The following is a 22,831-nucleotide window of genomic DNA, read 5'->3' as shown; positions in this document are numbered from 1 at the left end:
TTGGACAAGACTTTAGTTTGGAATATTTTAAAATGTTCCAACTAGAGTCTATATTGATTTATAGTTCAAACATGAATTCAGAGGACTGAAGTACTTTTAACAGGACCTTTAGAGTTCTCATGATCAGTGAACGATTGTCTTCGATCATTAGTTTAGATTGAAAGTAGTATAACATTAGATGTCAACCTAAACTAATGATCGAAGACAATCGTTCACTGATCATGAGAACTCTAAAGGTCCTGTTAAGAGTCCTTCTTAAATAGAATCATTCTTTTTGAATTCTGAATTCATGTTTGAACTATAAATCAATATAAACTTTAGTTGAATTGTTTTAAAATGTTTAAAATGATTCATTTAGAATTCAGAAGACTGATTCTATTTAAGAAGGACGCTTAACAGGACCTTTAGAGTTCTCATGATCAGTGAACGATTGTCTTCGATCATTAGTTTAGTTTGAAACATCAGATGCCAACCTGTGGTGCCCCCATTTTATAAAATTCTCGTTCAATGTTCAGAATTTTCTTATAAATGCTCCTAGAGGATTTAATATGTGGATTAGCATCGCTTTTTAATATCTGGAATAACATCGCTTAGAAAGTTTCCAGATGCTCTACGCTCGTTTGAATCCTTTCGTCCAATTTTGTTTTGCCTTAACTTCATTTAATTCCCGTTCAATGTTCAGAAACCCGGTGCCTTGGCAGTCTTACCTAAAGCATTTAATATCTGGATATGCCCGTCTGATGCTCTATGCTCGTCTGAATCCTTTCTGAATCCAAATTTGTATAATTTTGCGCGTATTCCTGCCTATCAACAAAGATTGCTTCATACTAGCCAAGGATTTAGTAAATTCGTCCTACTCACCTTGCCATTATATCAAGTTGCCCTATTGGATTCTCTGGTCTATGTTTTTTTAATGCATCAAAAGGGATTTCTCTTTTACTGTCCAAATGCGGTCTTACATTTAAAACACGGACTCTAACTGGAAGTAAGATTTGCGTTTAGGAAGACGGTAGGATCACGGTTTTCAATGTCTACTAAATTAGAGTGATACGTGTAGTAATAGATTCCTGCAGGGGGTTTAATTTAATGTTCTGTTTTCATCTGACATCGTGACAGAGCCGGTTCTAGATATTTTCTTATGTTTTTCTCTCATTTCACTTATGGGAGTTATTCAGAGTTTTTTTTTATATCCTACACCACTATAGTGGGGGGGTATTATACGTTTGTGCTGATATTTGTAACATCCAAAAATATTGGTCTAATACCCACCTTAAAGTATACCGATCGATTCTGAATCATTTTTTGAGTCGATTAAGACATGTCCGTCCGTCTGTCCGGCTGGCTGGCTGTCCATGTAAATCTTGTGCGCAAGGTACAGGCCGCAATTTTCAAGATAATTTGATGAAATTTGGACCAAGCATGTTTTCGGCACAGAGAAAATGGTTGAAATCGGTCCATTATTTCACCTAGCCCCCATACAACCGTACCTCCCGATTTGAACTTTTTATGCCATAATTACGTCAAATATTCTATTATCTCTCTAAAAATTGGCACAAATAAGTTTTACATAAGTATAAATGACACTGCAGATTTTCGTAAGGATCGGCCCTTATTTGACCCTAGCCCCTATACAAACCCCCTTCAAAAAATGTCTTTAACGTTTAAAATTGACTTGTAACCATTTGTATCGCAATGAAACTCAACAAAACTAAGTGTTATTTAAAAATATATCCTTTTCCCAAAATTTACCGAGAATCGGCCCATATATGACCTATTTAGAAATTTTAGTTTTTTTTTATCAATAAATTGCTTGAATATTTTGGAATAATATTCAACATAAAAGTTTCTTTATAAAAAGTAAGAATTTTTAAAATATACTCATGGTGTAGGGTATTATATGTTCGGCCATGCCCGACTATACTTTCTTATTTATTAAGAACACATTTTTTGTTTTGTCCAATGCTTGGGAGAAGATTTTTTGCATGAGCTAAGACTTTAGAACTTTAGACTGGTTTCGTTAAACACATTGATTCCTTTGCATACACATACCGTTAACACGCCTCCAGCATGATAAAGCATGATTGTTGAATATATTTTTTGGTATTTCCAATTATAATCTAGGTTAAAGATATCAAAAAAAAAAAAAACTTCTTTCACGTCTCAACTACTCTCGTTTTAAAGATTTGCTTTTACACCAACTATGATGTAACCGAAAGAACGTATAAAATGTGCAAAAATTCCAAATGAAAAAAAAAACGCTATTGCACATGTGAATTTGTCAACAAGTTAAAATTTTTAAATTTAATTTATTTAGTATACAACAAGTATTCTAAAGAATCTTCTTGTTGACATTTTTGTGTTGTTGCTCGTTTTTTTCAGTTTTCAGGGTTCTGGCTTGAATTGCTGGCAATACAATAACAACAATCATGTTATATATATCTCAAGTAAAAACTTCCAAAAAATACTATTATTTAAACATAATAATACGTTAAATTAAATGTTCACTTTAGTTTTTTTTGCGACAATGTCACGTAGTGTGTTGTATGTATTCCATGAATTTCTCATATTTATTTTGTTTTACATAATTAAAGTTAAACTAAATAAAAGTGAAAATATAAGAAAATTAAGTTTCTTATTATGATGATTAAAAAGTTGATTTATAAAAATCCAGTAGTTGTACATATAAATTAGGGCTGTAACCCAATAAAAACTCTCTGAGCTTGATCTTCTTAATATTATATCCAATGTCGTTCAATCTTCTGAAACTCAGTATTTTGGACGTAGTTTTAAAGAATTCTCCATCTTTCATAATGAATGTAATATCTGGCTTAACGTCGCTCTCAAATTGCTGATAATAACCGAAAATGTTTCACTGTCCCTTTCAGCTTTACATTCTTCAAATTCCTTTGTCCATATTTGTAACCTCGTCTTCCAAATATTATATCTAATATCGTCTAATGTTCCGAAAGTGTTTTTAATGTAGTTTTTTAGAATTTTCCATCCCGCGCTTTCATGAGGGATGTAATATCTGACATAACAACGCTCCCAAGTTGCCGATAATAACCGAAAATGTTTCACTGTCCCTTTTAGCTCTACATTCATCTGAATGCCTATATACAAATTTGTAAGAAGACTTTACAATATAATAACCTTATCTTTCAAATATTATATCCAATATTGTCCGAGGTTCCGAAACTCAATATTTTGGATGTAGTTTTTTAGAATTTTCCATTCTGCACTTTCATAAGGGATGTAATATCTGGCTTAACGTCGCTCCCAAGTTGCCGATAATAAACGAAAATGTTTCACTGTACCTTTCAGCTTTACATTCATCAAATTCCTTTGTTCCAATTTGTAAGAAGAAGTTACATTATAATAATCTCATCTTCCAAATATTGTATCCAATATCGTATAATGTTCCGAAGTTCAGTGTTTTGAATGTAGTTTTTTAGAATTTTCCATCCTGCACTTTCATTAGAGATGTAATATCTGACACAACGACACTCCCAAGTTGCGGATAATAAACGAAAATGTTTCACTATCCCTTTCAGCTTAACATTTTTCTTAATTTCTTTGTCCAAATTTGTAAGAAGACGTTACATCATAATAACTTTAGACTTATTAATGTTCTTGTTCTACTTTCGTTTCGGTTTGATTTTTTTTCACTCCTATTATTCCAAGAAACTCATTTAGTTTCTCTCGCCTGTGTTTTAATTCAGCTTTCGTTGCGTTAAAAGAAAGACCTGCTTTCTGCAAGTTTCTTTCCCTTTATAATAGTCCTTTTACTGCCGATATATATGACTCAGAGCTTTGCACTAGGAAAGTATTCCGTACTTTACGGTACGGTACTATGGTACTTTACGGTTCTAAATTTTTAACTTATCAGGTAATAATTCCATAATTTTACATCTGTTGGAGTCATATTTATCCATTTTACATATATACGTGATAGCACAGATAATAAATCGATGTAAATCCCTAGAAGCGTGTTTTCTCCCAGTTTACAGCCAACAGTGTAACAAAAAGATTCACGCTGTATTTTGCTCCATTGTTTCATGATTTTCTATCTGGCAACAATGTCTTACAGTTTCCGTAAGTTTGTGTTTCCGATCGAACAACAATTTGTATATAATTGTCCAATATACCCAATATGTCGTGTCTTTTAAGTGTTTTTTGTTAATTCGTATAAAGATAAAAACCGAATCGAAGTTTCGATTGAAAAAAAATCTACGAATTTTGTGACGCAGTGCTCTTCATACTACTTGCTTGACTATCCACTTCTTTAAAGAAGTTCACTAGACTATTGGAGCGTGAGTTAGAATTGTTATAATTACGCTTTAATAAAGCCGGTGTGCCCTAATTGGACTAAGACCGCACGCTGTAGCCAATTTTCGAAACTAATTCCGCACCCCATTTGCAAGAGTGTTGGGTTAATAACGTTCGGTTTTGCATCTTTATTTGAGAAACAAAATGCTCTCTGTTAGCGTGCCCTTCTCTCTCTATCTCTACCAAAAATTGTGATCGTTGTATAAAGTCTTTCATATCATCTAATCCCGTGCTCAAGTCATCGTTCATAGGTTCAAGTTGGACATGAGTTTTGAATAAGATTAAGTTTATCTTCAATACGTTACAGTATTCAAGGAGTCGCGTTTAGTTTATCTTATATTCACGCGATTCGCTCGGTTGAAAAGTTTGCAAAGAGTCTTCCCAATATGTCCCCTGTTGGCAAGGTTTTCACCTTCGTTGTCGTGAAACGATGTAACCAAGGCAATACTTTCCACTTCTTTCTAAGTACATAGTTTTAAAACAAATGACCGAGAGTTGTCTTGATAAAATATTAAGCTTTCTCATGTTTTGGGCGATTTTGCACTCCTCTTTTCAAACGAATCAGAATAATATAAAGTTCAAAAAGTGTTCCTTTGATGGTTGGCTCATTATAAAACCCTTTTTGGTTTTTTCTCTGCTTTTGGATGTATCATGATTCCATCCCCCGAACATGAATCTTTGATGAGTGTCACATCATGGTGTATTTCAATCCGGGGGTAGATAGGTGCTACCAATACCTGTGGTCTTCCGGGACTATAATGATTGACAATTTGCTGCCTGGCCTAGTCCTTGCATAAATTGAAAAATGGTCGAACCAGAGCACCACATAATCTGATACTATGGGTGACCATGACTATGTCCTAGCTGGTCTGTTGGTTGAGGTTCCTTCGGTACCCACGTAGTGGCTGTGGTTAAAACCCAAATCGCGGGAAGAGGGTTGCTTGGTTAAAAGACTGATAGACGTTGAATTTGATTTTTATGATACATTTCTGTTATCGCTCCTAGATGCTGGAGCGTTACGAATTACAAAACATGACAGTGGAATGATAAAATGTTGGATTTGAGCTAATAAAGGTTTGGATATACGAGGTGGAGTTTTCTGAAGTTTCTGGCGGAGTGAAAGGATGGACGTGGTGCAAGGTCACTGCCCTCTCTTTGATTTATTTAGTGTTTTTCCTACATGGTTGAGTGTATGCTCAACTTATCACAGGTCTCTGTGACTACGGTTTGGGATTATTAATTTCTTCCCTTCTAGGTGCTGTTGTCGAAACAACAGAACCATAGTAGTGTCGTTGGGCGAAATTATGTTGGAGTAGAATAAGTTTTAAATAAAAGAGGAAAATAAATTAAGTTCACAAATAATTACCACCCTAATATGCTGCTCATAATGATATTGAATAAAAATCACATATTAAAGACATGCAAATAAAGACTGCAACTCAAAAAAAAAAATAAAAAAAAAAATGTTGTAGGAAAAAAACACTGAACACAAAACTAAAAGATAAAAACTCAAATCTCTTGTAAGAGGAAGTCAAAACTTTAACTGCAGCAACAAAAATGCAAAAAAAAGAAAAGTCAACAACAATACAATAACAATCTCAAGGGGTTACTACGGGTACAAGTTACCAGAAGTGAATTAAATCTACAACAATAATAATAACAATTGCAGCAGCAGCAACAACAACAAAAAGAAAATATTTTTTTTAACAAAGTGCGAAATGTATGACTTCACATTGTTTTGTGTTTTGTATTATTTATGTTTTTTTTTTTTATTTACTTTTTTCATTTTAAATTATCATGTATTTTGTATTGTCAGTGTATGTGTGAATGTATTGAAGTATGATTTTTTGTCTTTTTCTTTCTTCCTCTTTCTGGAGTTTATTTTGGTGTAAAAACCGGCATATTAACTGTTTTGACTTATTAACTTCTATTTTTTCATTATTGTTGCTTTAAGCTACACTGAAAGAAATTTATAGGAAACTAATTGTCTAGTCTAGTCTATAGTCTATTCTATAGTCTATTCTATAGTCTATTCTATAGTCTATTCTATAGTCTAGTCTATAGTCTAGTCTATAGTCTAGTCTATAGTCTACTCTATAGTCTAGTCTATAGTCTAGTCTATAGTCTACTCTATAGTCTAGTCTATAGTCTAGTCTATAGTCTAGTCTATAGTCTAGTCTATAGTCTAGTCTATAGTCTAGTCTATAGTCTAGTCTATAGTCTAGTCTATAGTCTAGTCTATAGTCTAGTCTATAGTCTAGTCTATAGTCTAGTCTATAGTCTAGTCTATAGTCTAGTCTATAGTCTAGTCTATAGTCTAGTCTATAGTCTAGTCTATAGTCTAGTCTATAGTCTAGTCTATAGTCTAGTCTATAGTCTAGTCTATAGTCTAGTCTATAGTCTAGTCTATAGTCTAGTCTATAGTCTAGTCTATAGTCTAGTCTATAGTCTAGTCTATAGTCTAGTCTATAGTCTAGTCTATAGTCTAGTCTATAGTCTAGTCTATAGTCTAGTCTATAGTCTAGTCTATAGTCTAGTCTATAGTCTAGTCTATAGTCTAGTCTATAGTCTAGTCTATAGTCTAGTCTATAGTCTAGTCTATAGTCTAGTCTATAGTCTAGTCTATAGTCTAGTCTATAGTCTAGTCTATAGTCTAGTCTATAGTCTAGTCTATAGTCTAGTCTATAGTCTAGTCTATAGTCTAGTCTATAGTCTAGTCTATAGTCTAGTCTATAGTCTAGTCTATAGTCTAGTCTATAGTCTAGTCTATAGTCTAGTCTATAGTCTAGTCTATAGTCTAGTCTATAGTCTAGTCTATAGTCTAGTCTATAGTCTAGTCTATAGTCTAGTCTATAGTCTAGTCTATAGTCTAGTCTATAGTCTAGTCTATAGTCTAGTCTATAGTCTAGTCTATAGTCTAGTCTATAGTCTAGTCTATAGTCTAGTCTATAGTCTAGTCTATAGTCTAGTCTATAGTCTAGTCTATAGTCTAGTCTATAGTCTAGTCTATAGTCTAGTCTATAGTCTAGTCTATAGTCTAGTCTATAGTCTAGTCTATAGTCTAGTCTATAGTCTAGTCTATAGTCTAGTCTATAGTCTAGTCTATAGTCTAGTCTATAGTCTAGTCTATAGTCTAGTCTATAGTCTAGTCTATAGTCTAGTCTATAGTCTAGTCTATAGTCTAGTCTATAGTCTAGTCTATAGTCTAGTCTATAGTCTAGTCTATAGTCTAGTCTATAGTCTATAGTCTAGTCTATAGTCTAGTCTATAGTCTAGTCTATAGTCTAGTCTATAGTCTAGTCTATAGTCTAGTCTATAGTCTAGTCTATAGTCTAGTCTATAGTCTAGTCTATAGTCTAGTCTATAGTCTAGTCTATAGTCTAGTCTATAGTCTAGTCTATAGTCTAGTCTATAGTCTAGTCTATAGTCTATCTATAGTCTAGTCTATAGTCTAGTCTATAGTCTAGTCTATAGTCTAGTCTATAGTCTAGTCTATAGTCTAGTCTATAGTCTAGTCTATAGTCTAGTCTATAGTCTAGTATATAGTCTAGTCTATAGTCTAGTATATAGTCTAGTCTATAGTCTAGTCTATAGTCTAGTCTATAGTCTAGTCTATAGTCTAGTCAATAGTCTAGTAACTGCAGTTGTCTTGTCTTAAAGACTCCAATATCGCATTCTTTTTTTCACAAATGGCCTGGAACCCTTATGATGCAGATGTTATAGCTCAAACGTTTTTCGATATAAAATTATCAGCTGATATTTCTTTAATTGCCTTCCGACTTTCATTCATTTTTCACATTCCATGATAGCATTGACTGTCTGGAAGTGGAAGTGGTTATTAAAAAAACGTTAAACGTTATTTCCTTTTTTGTGTCCACATTTCTTTCTGGAATTTATGTCTCATAGTTCCCTACAATTTCTGCTATACAATCAATCATGCTTGTCTGATGTTTGCGCTAAATTCATTCATAACGGTAAGAATCAACCGAGAATCGTTTAAAAATCTCAACAAAATTTCAGTTTGATTCTTGTGGTTTAGATCTGCGTTACCACAATATCTTTTGAATTAGAGTGCAATGTCAACGTTTTATAATTGTGATGTATAATTTTGTTTTGCGGTTATTGCAATATAGTGGCGCTTTAATAACCGCTATTTAGTGGTTTCATTTTCCGCTACATGTGTAATTATAGATCGACAAAACTGATAAAGCTTTCTCGAATACTTCAGCGGATATTATGAGCAGAGGAGATGGTAAGAAAGTTTTCTTGCTTTGTCCTTCTTGTAACCACAATGGAGTTTCTTGCCTCGAATTGTTTTTCTTCAGATTGTTTCGTTCTTCTGCACTACAGGTTTGTTTGACTCAGCTTCATTTAGCTTTATCGAAATCTGCAACGCGTGTCATTTTGATTAAGCGCATCTCATAACGTTAGAAAAGTGCATTTTGGTCTATGTACTAGGAATTTTTGTTGACCTCTATTATTAAAGACTGAGTGAGGCACAGTGGTATTAAAAAGAAGAAAAAAGGGAATTAGAAGTGTAACAGGAACTTAATTCATCTTGTCGTGCTGGACTATACTTTTCAGCAGTTCTGAACTCTGAAAATCTGGATGGAGTTAGCAGCCCTGATCTCTCTTCTTCCTTATTATGACAACTGCTGCCAACTCCCCGCCATAGTTATAAAACCAACGACCCGCAACAATTATAAAGTGATCAAAACTAAAGCACATGTGATCAAGCTTAAAAATGACAAATTTGCGTAAGAATAAAAACTAATGCGTCCATTTCCTCTGACTGTAGCCAAAAAACAGCTTAGTCCAGTCGTGCGCAACGCTATGAACTAATATCTACATTAGCTTAGGATCAGATGGATCGTCATTATGTTAACACATTTCGCAGATAACTCACCAATGTTTCATATGAAGTATCTTAAAAGGAATCGGTTTCTTTTAACCGATAGACCAGAGCATTCATAGAGAAGATGGAAGACAGTTTCTTGTCTCTTGTCTTTGAAACTGCGACAGTGTTCATTGAAAGCTAGCTTAAGCTGACTTGAATGTCTGCCTAGCATCCAGTGTCCTGTTATTACTGCTCATCAGTCTCTATACATCCCGTCCGATTCGGTTCATAAGGAGTCTTGTGAGTTTCTCATTGAACGAGGGCCACAATATCTAGGCCCCTTTTAACTATTTTCTGACTTTTGGAGATAGAATCTGAGGATACTACTCTTGATATAAAATCTTCTGGAAGATATCAAGAGCAGATCCCGTTTTGCAAGTACCCCAACAAGGATAATGTTTGGGTCCTTGCGCAGCCTTGACAGATCTTTCTTACATTGTCTAAGTAATAGGAAAGTGTTAGTTTATGAATTCAGTGAGAGGAGTGTCGCTTGATTATCGATAACAATGCCTATGTTGCCGCGAATATGGAGGTTATATAGTACCTTACACGCTGACATTATCGGGAATACCTTAACCCGAAAGACACTACAGTTGTTGGGGAGATGGTGACGTATACTTACCCCAGCTTCTTCACAGAAGACACCAGAACCGCAGTTCATTTCAAAACCATCTGTTGAGATTCTGTTCGCGTATTCTGTTCTTGTTCAAATCGTTCGTCTGCACGTTAAGGTCAGAAGTTAAATGTCAACTTTAATTATAAATATAAAGCGATATTTTGAATCTTTAATTATATTTCTCAGAAATACTCCTCAAGATTTCTCAATACTGATTCATTATATGTTTTTTCTTAAACTCATTCCCACATTTTACACAATTTCTAACTAAACTTTATCTATTTGCAAAATAATTATTTAATTATTTAAACAAAACATAATTTCTAAGAAATTTTGAACTTTTTATCATTTTTTTAAAGATAATATAATTATCGCAAAATTTAAAATGCATACAGAACATAACACAAGATTGACAAACGATTGAAATTATTATAATCAACTAAAATCATAATGAAATTGATTTTTATATATTTGTTTGTGTTGTATAACAAAATAATACTGATTAAATCATCATTAAGATTTTGCTTATTTATTTATTGTGCACACTTTTTTTTATAAATATTATACAGTTTATTTCATTTGTATTTCTAAATAACAAAAAAAAAATAACAATATTTATTTCTATTTAAAATGAAGTCATCATCAATGATAAACATTGAACGGCAAAATATGAAACTTAAAAGCCGTTAAAGATTTTATACTAAAAAATAAACTATGTATAAAAATAAAACAACAATTTTGAAAAAAAAAACCTTAATTAACATAATAGAGAAGTTAGATGACAATGACAACAATTATATCTATTAGCATCAGCTGGCTAGGGCCACTTATAAACTACTATCTGCATGGATGTCTGCTTTTTATTTTTAACTATGGGCATCTGCGAACAAATGAATTATTGTTTGATGAACTTGATAAGTAAATAAATATAAATTCAATACTTTTTTTATAAACAAACCACTAGTTGTTTATTATTGTCGGTACTATTTAAACAAAAATATGACAAAATCACAACACTTTGACTGTTAATGTTAATTTGCTTGGTTTGTCAATTTCACACACAAATTTACGCTATCAAACCATTTTGACGCTGTCTATCTCCCTCTCTCGCACTCAATAAAACACTGCAAGAAATATATTTGTTATTTACATTTAACAACATAGTTTATTTTTATTTTATTTATTTAATTTATAATACTTTGTTTTATTAAATAAATATTTTTTTGCGGCACAAAGTAAATAATCTTGAACTTGATCTTTAATTTGGCCTTTTACAAGTTTCATCAAAGTTAAAAGTAATAATTTTAATGCACAAACTATAAATCAAAACAATTTGAAAAGCAGAAAATATAAATAAAATATTAAAAGAAAACAAAAAAGTTTTATTGGCAGCGTATAAGTTTAAGTTACGCTACAACAGGTATATTTAAAACAAATTTAAAATTTAAGAATTATTTTTCTAATCTTGAGTTAAAACTGCAGTTAAGGTAGAGATTAGTTCAGTTTCAAATAAAATGTGAGTTCCAGTTTATTTTAGATAAGTTTTGGTTTAGTTCTGGTATAAACGCAGTTTAGTTCCAGTTCAGTTCTAGTTCAATTCTAGTTCTGTTCTAGTTCTGTTCTAGTTCTGTTCTAGTTCTGTTCTAGTTCTGTTCTAGTTCTGTTCTAGTTCTGTTCTAGTTCTGTTCTAGTTCTGTTCTAGTTCTGTTCTAGTTCTGTTCTAGTTCTGTTCTAGTTCTGTTCTAGTTCTGTTCTAGTTCTGTTCTAGTTCTAGTTCTGTTCTAGTTCTGTTCTAGTTCTGTTCTAGTTCTATTCTAGTTCTGTTCTGGTTCTGTTCTAGTTCTGTTGTAGTTCTGTTCTAGTTCTGGTCTATAGTTTTAACAATAGTCTAGTCTAAAGCCTAGACTATATTCTAGGCTATAATCTGGACTATAGATTTATTTATAGTCTTGACTATATTCTGTCTACAGTCTGGACTTAAGTCTTGGCTATAGTGTATAGACTCTGGATGGGTCTATAGATTCAACTATATTATTGTTTTTAGTTTATAAGTGGACTATAGTATTGTATATAGTCCTTAAAGTTCACCACTACATAGTATGGTTTTATAAGTAATATTTAATCTAAACTTTCCTGAGAGTTACTACCAGAATTAAAATGCTCTTTGTAGGGTATTCAAAAATTAATAATTATTTGCAAACACCAAACAAATACACGAAGTATTAGTCATATCAAAGATGCTGAGTCCAATCGATTATGAGCAACAAAGCGCAAGAAAAAATACAAAACATCCAAAAACACATTAAAACGACCCGTTCTTTTTGGCAAATATCCAATTTATAAACTACCAGCAAATTAAAAAAAAAGACAACAAAAATAAAATATGAACAAATTTTTGATTTGTGTGTTTAGAAAATACAGCAACATTTTCAAAAATAGTCTATATAAAATGAATTATTGAAAGATGTCTATCATTAAAAGGAATTGAAGAGAAACATGCTTTCTTACTATATATGTATCTATAATACACTTAAATGACTTTTTAAATATACTCGATAATAATTTCCATCATTTGGTTTAGTTCATTGGCTTTATAAAAAAATATTTCCGCAATTTTTGTAAATTTGTACTTTTTTTATCTTTTTTTTACTATTTTTCAAATGATTTTTCTTGCAACCCTCGTTTATTTTAAGAGTTCCTTTAAAAAAACTTCTTAACTTTAGATAAATTTTATTCACACAGTTTTTTCACTTTCAATTTAAATAAATTCAAATAAATATTTCATAATCAATTTTACCACACCCGATTTTGAATTTTATTGATGATTGGTGTCTAGTCGCCTGGTTGTTTTGTTCACTGCTTTAAAGGTTGAATGAATTATTTTAAAATAACAACAACAATTATAATAACAAAATACCAATAAACAACGTTATTGTAAAAAACATAAATGTTTGTAATTAATTTAGCAACAAATCTACTAAAATGTTGTGATTTTTTAATGTTGTTGTAGTTTATTAAAAACAATAACAAGTCCGTCCGTGTATTTTGTTCAATGGAGGGGTGATAGCGTTATTAGAAAGAATTAATTCAACTGATTTTTATAATTTACTCTTTTTTTATACATATAAATATTAAAATATCATAAAATGTAGATAAAAATATTTTATATAAAAAACACAAATTTGCATAAATTTTTTAATGATTTTTACCTTCGCATGAATGATTTTTGTATGTAATACATGCGAGTGAACGAAACTGTTAAATTGAATTATTAATAAAAGTGAAATGTTGTAACGTAATAAATGTGGTGAGGTAATTAAAAAGGTATTTGGAAAATGTATGTACTGCTAATGTTTTTATTAAATAGGAAAAGTGTTTAAGAAAGCCATTAATTCGAAAGAGTTTTATCTGAATTACTCAGTTGTGCTATTGGAAATCCGGTTGCATTTTCGATGAGAGCAAAGAAAGCCATTAAATGGCGATCATGGCAAATACAGGTCGAAGTTTGGGATAATTTTAGTTCTAGTTCAGTTCCAGTTCAGTTCAGTTCTGGTTTAGATCTAGTTCTCTTCTAGTGCAGTTCTAGTTCAATTCTAATTCAGTTCTAGTTCAGTTGTAGTTCAGTTCTAGTTCAGTTCTAGATCAGTACTAGTTCAGTTGTAGTTCAGTTCTAGTTCAGTTCTAGTTCAGTTCTAGTTCAGTTCTAGTTCAGTTCTAGTTCAGTTCTAGTTCAGTTCTAGTTCAGTTCTAGTTCAGTTCTAGTTCAGTTCTAGTTCAGTTCTAGTTCAGTTCTAGTTCAGTTCAAGTTCAGTTCTAGTTAAGTTCTAGTTCAGTTCTAGTTCAGTTCTAGTTCAGTTCTAGTTCAGTTCTAGTTCTGTTCTAGTTCAGTTCTAGTTCAGTTCTAGCTCAGATCTAGTTTAGTACTTGTTTAGTTTAGTTCTGGTTTAGTTCCAGTTCAGTTCTGGTTCAGTTTGAATTTAGATCTAATTCAGTTTACTTAGAACTAGAACTAATCCAATCAGTAGAGAAAATGCTGAGGTAGTAAAACAAAAATTAAATCTTCGAAAGTTTGATCTCTTGTGCTCGGACTGCCAAAGATCATAAAGATGTATTGCGTAATTGTGTACAATCTTTCTAAATTCTTTACAAAAGTAATAAGAAAAACATTTTGTCGGTGACAAGATTTTGAAAACATGTTTCCATAATTCAGCATACATGTTCGTAAACCTTTTAATTCTGCTGCTGTAATACTCGTGCGACCGACTGACAATTACAGGCAGTAGATAAAGGGTGTTTGTTTTGGAGAACAGCATAGATAGATTGATCGCATACAATCCCAGTAAAATCTGTACTTACACACTAAGTAGACGAGTAATATTGGAGAAAAGTATAAGTAGTTACTTTTTGATCGAATAACTACTTATTTTTGTTCGACTATTACCAAAAAATAACAGGTTTATTCGATTATGTAACAGGGTTTTACACCTCCTAAACAAAACACCTTTCTTTATGGAAATTATGTATAATTGCTCATATTGTGAGTTATAGTAGCCGCTAAAAAAGACGAATAATAATTTGTTAATTTGAAAAATTTATTTTTAATTCCACTACATTAATGCAGATTGTAGATTTGATGGATGTTGAACATTAAATTGAATAAATGTGGATCTTTGCTACAAACATCCATCTATCCGTCCATCCATCCATACATCCATTCATACAAACAACTGACCATTTTACACAACTATTCATTTGCATTCGTAACAATTTATTTTGCTTTTATTTTATACATTTTTTTTCCTGGTGTTTATAATAAATATATGAAAATGCATTTTTTTATATTTATTTTTATGCACATTTGATAATAATGATGATGATGATGATCATGAGAATGATTTTGTTGATGACGTTTATTGTAGTTTTAATGTTGTTAATATTTTTCTTTTTCATATTTCCAAGCAATTTTATAAATATATTTAAATTGACGTCAATATTTCTTTTAATTTTTTTATTGTAAATTTGTTTCTTATATATTTTTCTCTCTCACTCTTTCTCTATAGAGAATTCTTTAAAGTAAAATGTTGTAAATTATTGTTATTATGTCATTTGTAATGGATTAATGTCAACAGATGTTGGAAACATAATTTAGATTTGTTTTATGTAATAATGAAGTTATCGTTTCGGGTTCAGGGTGTTCGTTCTGTCAAATACTTAATTGATTATTAGCTATGATGTCATCTTCGATAGATTCCTTAAAAAAAACAGATCTTTAGTCTCTTACATCTTTCATCTTTCTTTTAATTTTGTGTTTGTGTTCGTATTCTTGTTTACGGCGAAAAATAGAGTACTTATTGCCCCTTCTGTTAGACATTTTACGTATTCGATCATCTCGATTCTCAAAATGAAACATTACGAACACTAGTTTTTAATACCGAATTTTAATATTAACATTGCCCTTCTGAATCTATTTGATAAATTAGATCTGCGAGTCCTAGTTCTTGGACCATCACCCATACTTCAGCACACTTTGATGAACAGACGGACTTTTAAAGCTTTTATTTTAATGTCGAGAGATTGGACTTTCAAAGGGCGATGAAAATTTTTGTCTCTAAATCAACAATTACTAGATTACCCAAAGACGTTGCCGCAGTTCGTAGTAATTCTTATAATAAACAAATAAACAGACGGAAACTTAACAATGGGTATTGACCCTGCTCCCTAGTCGTTTTTTGATAGGACTTCGCCGTACTTCAAAGCAATAAAGTTCGAATATAATCAAACAACACTAACTTCCCTGCTCCCTAGTCGCTTTTTGACAGGACTTCGCAGTACTTCAAAGCAATTAAGTCGAATATAATCAAACAACACTAACTTCCCAGGATCGTAATATAATTAGGCCGAAAATATGCAAGAGAACTCTTGGCAGTAGGTTCCCATTAATGCAGCAAAACTTGTACTTTGTAGACTTCAATTTATCATTAGAACTGGAAATGTTTTCGTTTGATATCAAACTGATTATCTCTAAAAAAATCTCTTTGACTAGAGCAATGGCTTTAATTCCGAAAACGTAGGCACTGTCCGTTATTTTCAGACTTTAACTTATTAGGAAGAATTTGAACTTGTTTTTGTTAAAATAATATAATAATAACGCCCCTAAAGCCGATTGCTCCTTTACTTGTGTTCTAAATGTTAAGAAGAGGTTCTTCCTTCTAAACGTGGGTTCTCATATTCCAGACTTCCGGTACAGGAATGTCGAGGGTTTTAACGTGAGCACCTGCCTTGACGGTCTTATCTCACGGTGGTCTTTTTCACCCACTGGGTAGACTTGAGAACGGTCTACCATCGCCCCTTTGTTCTTCAATGAAAAACGCAGCTGGCAATTTTTGTACATTGGTTCTGACGGGTCCATGCACAAGTACTGGAGTACTCGAGACATCTAATCTCTTGACCATTTTATGGCCTCTGTTGATTCGGCAACAGCTCATAGAGACTTTACCGGTACACCGAAGTACGATCATCAATAAGCCGTGGACGTCGTTCTTACTCCTAACATATCTGGACAAGTAAGGAAAATTCAATGGTATCAAATGTATATGATACTTTTCTTCCATCATCATTTAACCCAGCAGACATCTCATTTATACGACACATTCATAACAGAAAAACGTATGACACATACTTACATAAGGTAGTCGGGTGGGGTAAGGTCCGCGAACCTCACATTCATCCCGTACCATATACAATTAATACCAACTCAACCAATTTTTCAGTCCCGGTCAGACTGGAGGTATTGGCCACCACTTTATACCCCGGGATTGCAATAAGGCGGATGTCTCGCCAAGGGGAACTTTCGGTACAATGGCCCCTATTTCGCAATTTCAATTTGAATCGAAATTTTCTCCGTTTGGCAACTTTGTTATTCTGCATTTCGATTCGACTCTCCGCCACATAAACAACAACTTACAAAAACGTAATTACGATCGAAATGCAGAATAAACACAATCGTAAAGTATTGAAACGAAATGGAATTGCTTCTTCCTTTTCTTTCGATTTAGTTTTTTGTAGGAATACCTTTTTTCGATCATTGCGTAACTGAATTCGTCAACGTAATCGAAATGCAGAATAGGGGTTCATTAGATAACACTTAATTTGATAACCGGACTTGAGCCTGCAATTATAACTGGTCAACAAAATGCATGGACTTCCCAGCTTATTAAAATATACCACTATAGAAAAAGACATTTGTCGCTGACTGATATTGGACGCGTTTAAGGCGACTAGATCGTAAATATTAAGTTTAACTTATTGTTTGGTTTCGTATATGATCAAAGTAATCATTTGGACCCTTTGGGGTGCAACTGATCCTACTGATTAATGTTATTGGCCAAAGATAAAACAGTTTGCTAGTTAATTTAGTTTCGAAACGTTTGAAGGAGGTTCGCTCTTCAAAGTCGTTAATTTTATATTCGGTTCTCACATTCAAGACGTCCAGAACAGGAATATATCAAACTGAACTTATTTGGTACCTCGATCTTTATATATATTGATAATCATAGACAACGATAACTTAATATAAGATAATGCAGTCACACTAGTGAAGATATTGGGTTGACATTATCTTAACTACTTTGAAAACAACATCAGCTGTTATGGGCAGATTAAAATTAAACAACTTTAATATCAAAATTAGTTTATTTGGTGATTCTTCTAACAAGTTTTTATTTTTAAGTTCCACAGGGCTAATTTAATAGTTAACACTCTAAGCTTAATATGACACCAGTACATAAAAAGTACTCCCCTACAAGATCTACTAAGATTTCAGAGAGTTTGAAAGAGAGAATCCTTTGAGAAATATAAAACCTAACTTGTACCACCCATATGTTTAAAAATATAAACATATTTTACTATTATCTTGTTCTATTCTTTCACAATATTTATGTTAAATTCCAATTTATTTAAACTTTAATATTTTCTACTTTTCTTAATGTTTATTTTCATGTTTCTCTCACTCTCTCTCTCTCTTGCAGGTTTCTGGTGACAATCCTGTTTTTGTTGAAAGTGTGAAACCAGGTGGTGCAGCACAAATTGCTGGTTTAGTTGCTGGCGACATGATCTTAAAGGTCTGTTACAATTGTTTTTTAAGTCCATTAAATTAATAAAAAAATAACAACAAATAAGTATACATATTTATATTGAACAACTGTGTGGTTTTTTTTAATATTATATTTTTGTTTTCTCTCTCTCTCTCATTTTACAGGTCAATGGTACAGAAGTACGTTCGGAGAAACATCCAACTGTTGTTAGTTTAATAAAAGGTAAATATATAGATGATGATGAAGAAGAAATAATGTTGAAATTATATTTGCCATGAACAATTTATTAATTAATTAGAATAAATAATGAAATGAAGTATGTATAACACCGATTATTTAAGAATGAAATATTATACAGCGACTCAGACCATAATAATACTTAAGATGACTTTGAAACCCCTAAAAGCATACGTTTCGATATCCAGCTGAACCAACGCTGATATGGCTTTATATATGAACTATATCCACAAGCTCCTGCATCAGTTGAGTAGGTACTCATGTCACGCTAGAACTCTTTATTAAACAAGAGTCTCAAAGAGTACCCCGCATTAAAATAGCATCTCTACATGTCGATCACTACTATAGCTACCCAATACTTTTAATTTTTTGCGTCAGGTTCAATTTCAATAACCCAAAACATGCGTCACTATGTCTACAATTGAAAATGGAATTCTAAATTATATTAATGCGACTTTCAATTCACCACTAACTGTCAATTAATACGAGTAAAACTGCTGTTTTAGTACTGATGTTGTTGTCGTCGATGATCACATGTTTTGTGGTTAGTGTGAATGTACGCATAAAAGTGGGTGGGTGTTAATGATGATATTGTTGTTGTTGCTGTTAATTATATTAATATTCAGAAAACATATCATTTTTTTGTATTTGTGGTGAAATTATTATCAATATATATCCACATATATAGATATAGAATTCTATTATTTTGTTTATTATTTACAGTTCTTTTCACTGTTAAACATTTAACAAACAGATCTTTAAGGGAATTTATTGTTCAGTTAGCGGTGATCTTTTTTAGTAAGAAATCGGTGTAAATATCAGGGGATTACAAGGTCGTTATGGTCAATAATCATCTACTTATTCTTGATTAAATTGTCTACTTAATTTATCTTTTTTCCTACAATATCGAACTGTTCCATGAGGATCAGTTAACGAGCGATCGATTTACAATCTACATGAATAGTTTATCATATAATCAGATGAAACTCCACATAAAGATCTCTTTGAAGTTGGCGTTTCTTAGAATTTCATAAAATACTTCACTGACTTGTTTTAGAACTTAAGTCTACACCGTTACAATATCCAATTGATATAGGAGCTCAAAGTTTATAACTCTAGCAATTGAGAGAAGTCATGGCAATGCAATCCCTATTGTAAACAAGTAAAACTTTTACAGACTTAAACTTGTCTTTGGATCTTGAGCCTGATCCCATGTAAGATCAAAGTTAATGAAAATATAGTACAAACTCGTACGTTCTTCAAACTCAACACTTAAAGCTTTGGCTACCAAATTTAAGACATTCGGATCAGTAATAAATCAGAAAGCACTTATAACTTAATAAGTATAAGTTAACCAGCGATCGATATACCATAGTTTATCCTGTAATCCGCTTAAACTCCACATCATAGTGATCTCTTAAATAAAGGCAGGACACTCTTTGAAGTTGTCATTTCTTAGAATTTTACAAAATACCCCAATGCCTCCTATTTAGAGAGATTTGTTTTAGAACGTAAGTTTTCAATATCCAATTGATATAAGAGCTCAAAGTATATAACTCTAGCAATGGGAAAAGTCATGGCAATACAATCCCAATTGTGAACAAGTAAAACTTTCACAGACTTTAACTTGTCATGGGATTTTGAGTCTGCTGCCATGTAAAAGTTAATGAAAATGTAGAGCAAACTCGTACGCTCTTTTTGCTACCAAATTTAAGACGTCCGGATCAGTAATAAATCAGAAAGTACTTATAACTTAATGAGGATCAATTAACCATGGATCGATTTACAATCTACATGAAACGTTTATCCTGTAAATCGCTCCAACTTAAAGTTGTTTATAGGCAATGCATTCGCTATAGTGAACAAGTAAAATTTTACAGACTTTAACTTGTCTTTGGGTCTTGAGCCTGCTCCCATGTAAAATCAATGTTAATGATATAGTACAAACTAGTTCGCTCTTCAAAGTCGACACTCAAAGATTTCACTAACAAATTAAAGACGCCCGGACCAGTAATAAATCATAAAACAACCACTGCTAATTTGTCACACCGACTTAGATCTATAGCTTTATACGATCTAACTGAACAAATTTTGAGGATTAAAGACAATGATAACTTAGTCTTTAAGGACTTTAAAAGAGGATCCTAATTTGTCACAAAAACATTAACTAAATTGAATAAATGAACAGAAAGATGTTACATTCCGAATTGCACTTTAACTTGGTCTTTCTCAGAATCCATCTTATTTTGTATTAGACCCAACCGATCTAGAAACTTAATATGTAATGATCGTACGCAATATTTCATAAATTTTCTTTTCAATAGAATTTTTATTTTGCATTAGCCATCCTTATTAGAAATAGTCATAATAGAACCCATCATAGTCAAGGAAGAGCGGTACAGATCTAAATCGTTTTTAATATGCTACGTACCACGCAGTGAGCGCTACTGTGAAGAATCGGCTAGAATCGTTTTCTTTTCAAAATTCAGGCATGTTTTAGAATATCGCTTACGATCGTCTAAATCTATGCTGTACTTCTTCTAAATTAAACCTTCTAGAGTTCTTCTCTCTTCTAAAGGTGTAATCGATAAATGATTTTGGTTATCGCTAATATTTGTTCGAATACATATTTATATAAAGCGTTGAAAATTGGTCCATTCGTATACTTTTCATAGCGAGTAACTTTGGCGAAATTTAAACAATATCTGTTTACACTTTTAATGGTCTAGGGAAGTCTTCTCTAATAAAAAACCAATTTACAATATTTTCTATTAGAAAATTTATTGTTTAGATGACCTGTTTTGTTTTGATAGTGATTGCTTTGTTGTTTACATTATTAGTATTATGTCTTTTGTCTTATGGTTTCCTCCTACCATTCGGCACTTATAAACCACTAAGTACTTGAAGGGTTTCCCAAAAAAAATCTAAAAAATATACAAAATCTCTTAAGATTGTGAACATTTCCCTGCCTAAACATATAAAAATGAACACAAATTTCCAGTTAGATTTTGTCGAATTAGATATCCAAGCAATAACGAACATGTTTTTAAGGGAAACCCTTCTATTTGTATTATGTATATTCATGTATGAATATTATTAATTAATTTTATATCTTTATTTTTTTCACTTGTTGTTTTTTTTACTATTTTGTTATTGCATTGCTTTCGCATTTTTTCCATTCATTTGCATGCAAGAAAAAAATATGTCGTTGACTTTGTTTTTTTATAAGTTCATATAATTTCGCTTCTTCGTTTCACATTTCGTTCTCCTATTCGGTCAATTGATGAAGAGCTGTTTAACGCGAAGAGTTACTCAAAGTGTATGTTTTTCATTTGTATACAAAGTCGATATTTACTTGACTTTATTTGGGCTACAATAGCAACTAATAGGGACTACGTTATAAGCAGTCTGACACATTGACTAGTGTCGAAGAGGACAGAAGACTTATGCACAATAGCAAGTTGCCAGAATTAGGAGATTTGAGGATTTTCAATATGTGATTTAAGATTGTATAGAACATTAAGATGTGTGAGCACGTTTTCTTTGTAGGACTCTATAAGTCGACTAATCGAAGAACAGACTTCTTGCTAGGGTTCTATAGTTGAAACGAAAAATCGATTTTTCGACTTTTTTCATTTAGTTAAGTCGACTTTTCGACTTTTTGCATTTTATGAAAAGTCGATTTTTCGATTTTTTTCATTTAATTTAATCGATTTTTAGACTTTTCGACTATAAGTATTTTATAAATAGTCGTCTTTTTCCGACTTTTCGACTTTTTTCGATTTTTCGACTTTTTGACTTTTTTCAACTTTTTTCGACTCTTCGACTTTTTCCGACTTTTCGACTTTTTCCGACTTATCGACCTTTTTCGACTTATCGATTTTTTTCGACTTTCAGACTTTTCGACTTTTATTAACAAAGTACACTTTTCGACTTTTTTGCACAGACGAGTTATCGACTTTCTTGGAACAAAATAGTCGACTTCGACTTTTTGACTTTTTTCGACAAAAAGTCGATTGTTCGACTATTCGAAAGTCGATTTATAGAACCCTACTTCTTGCCGGAAAAAGTCGGAAAGCGAAAGTCGACTTTTTTTAAAACACAAAAGTTGAAAAAATCGACTTTCATTAACACAAAAAGTCGAAAAGACGAATTTTATCGACTGGTAAATATCACCACTTAAATAAGTGGTGATTTGACAAAAAAAAAAAAGGATCTTGAACTCGGAGATCAAAATTGTAAGGAAGTCCTGCGAACATTATATACTTTATTATTTAAGCACTTTAAAATAATTTAAACAGTAAGTTGTTGCACAAATGCAAATCATTGCCAAGTTTTTTGCTGAATAGCTTTACACTGACAACTGCTTCATTCCTACCCATCCCTTTATTCGTTCCTATTGATAGTGCTTTCGCACAATAAGTATTTGTAAGATAAAATTAAAAACATATTTATGTTTACATGTATGTATTTTTTACAACAAATGATTTCTTCTTCTTTTTTGTATATGATTTTTATCATTTAATGTTATTGTTGTTGTTGTTGCTGTTGCTGGTTGGTTTATTAGATAACAAACATTTAATATAATTAAACACAACAATAATCAACAAGAAACTCATTCCAGTAGTTTAATAAGATGACAAGGTATTCATTCCACTTTTT

The 22,831-nt window shown here is 32.0% G+C and overlaps 1 protein-coding gene across 1 annotated transcript in view; it reads left to right on the top strand.

Annotated features, from left to right (window-relative positions):
* LOC111680389 overlaps nt 1-22,831 on the top strand; it is a 200,674-nt gene that overhangs the window by 451 nt on the left and 177,392 nt on the right. Inside the window, exons 2-3 of the mRNA XM_046953779.1 lie at nt 17,867-17,959; nt 18,097-18,154. Coding sequence (XP_046809735.1) covers nt 17,867-17,959; nt 18,097-18,154 — 151 coding nt within the window. The remainder of the gene's footprint in view (nt 1-17,866; nt 17,960-18,096; nt 18,155-22,831) is intronic.

This window comes from Lucilia cuprina, chromosome 6 (assembly GCF_022045245.1).
Source record: "Lucilia cuprina isolate Lc7/37 chromosome 6, ASM2204524v1, whole genome shotgun sequence".
In the NCBI taxonomy this organism is placed as follows: domain Eukaryota; kingdom Metazoa; phylum Arthropoda; class Insecta; order Diptera; family Calliphoridae; genus Lucilia; species Lucilia cuprina.
Note: the sequence above shows the minus strand (reverse complement) of the source record. Positions and strands in the feature narration are given on the sequence as shown.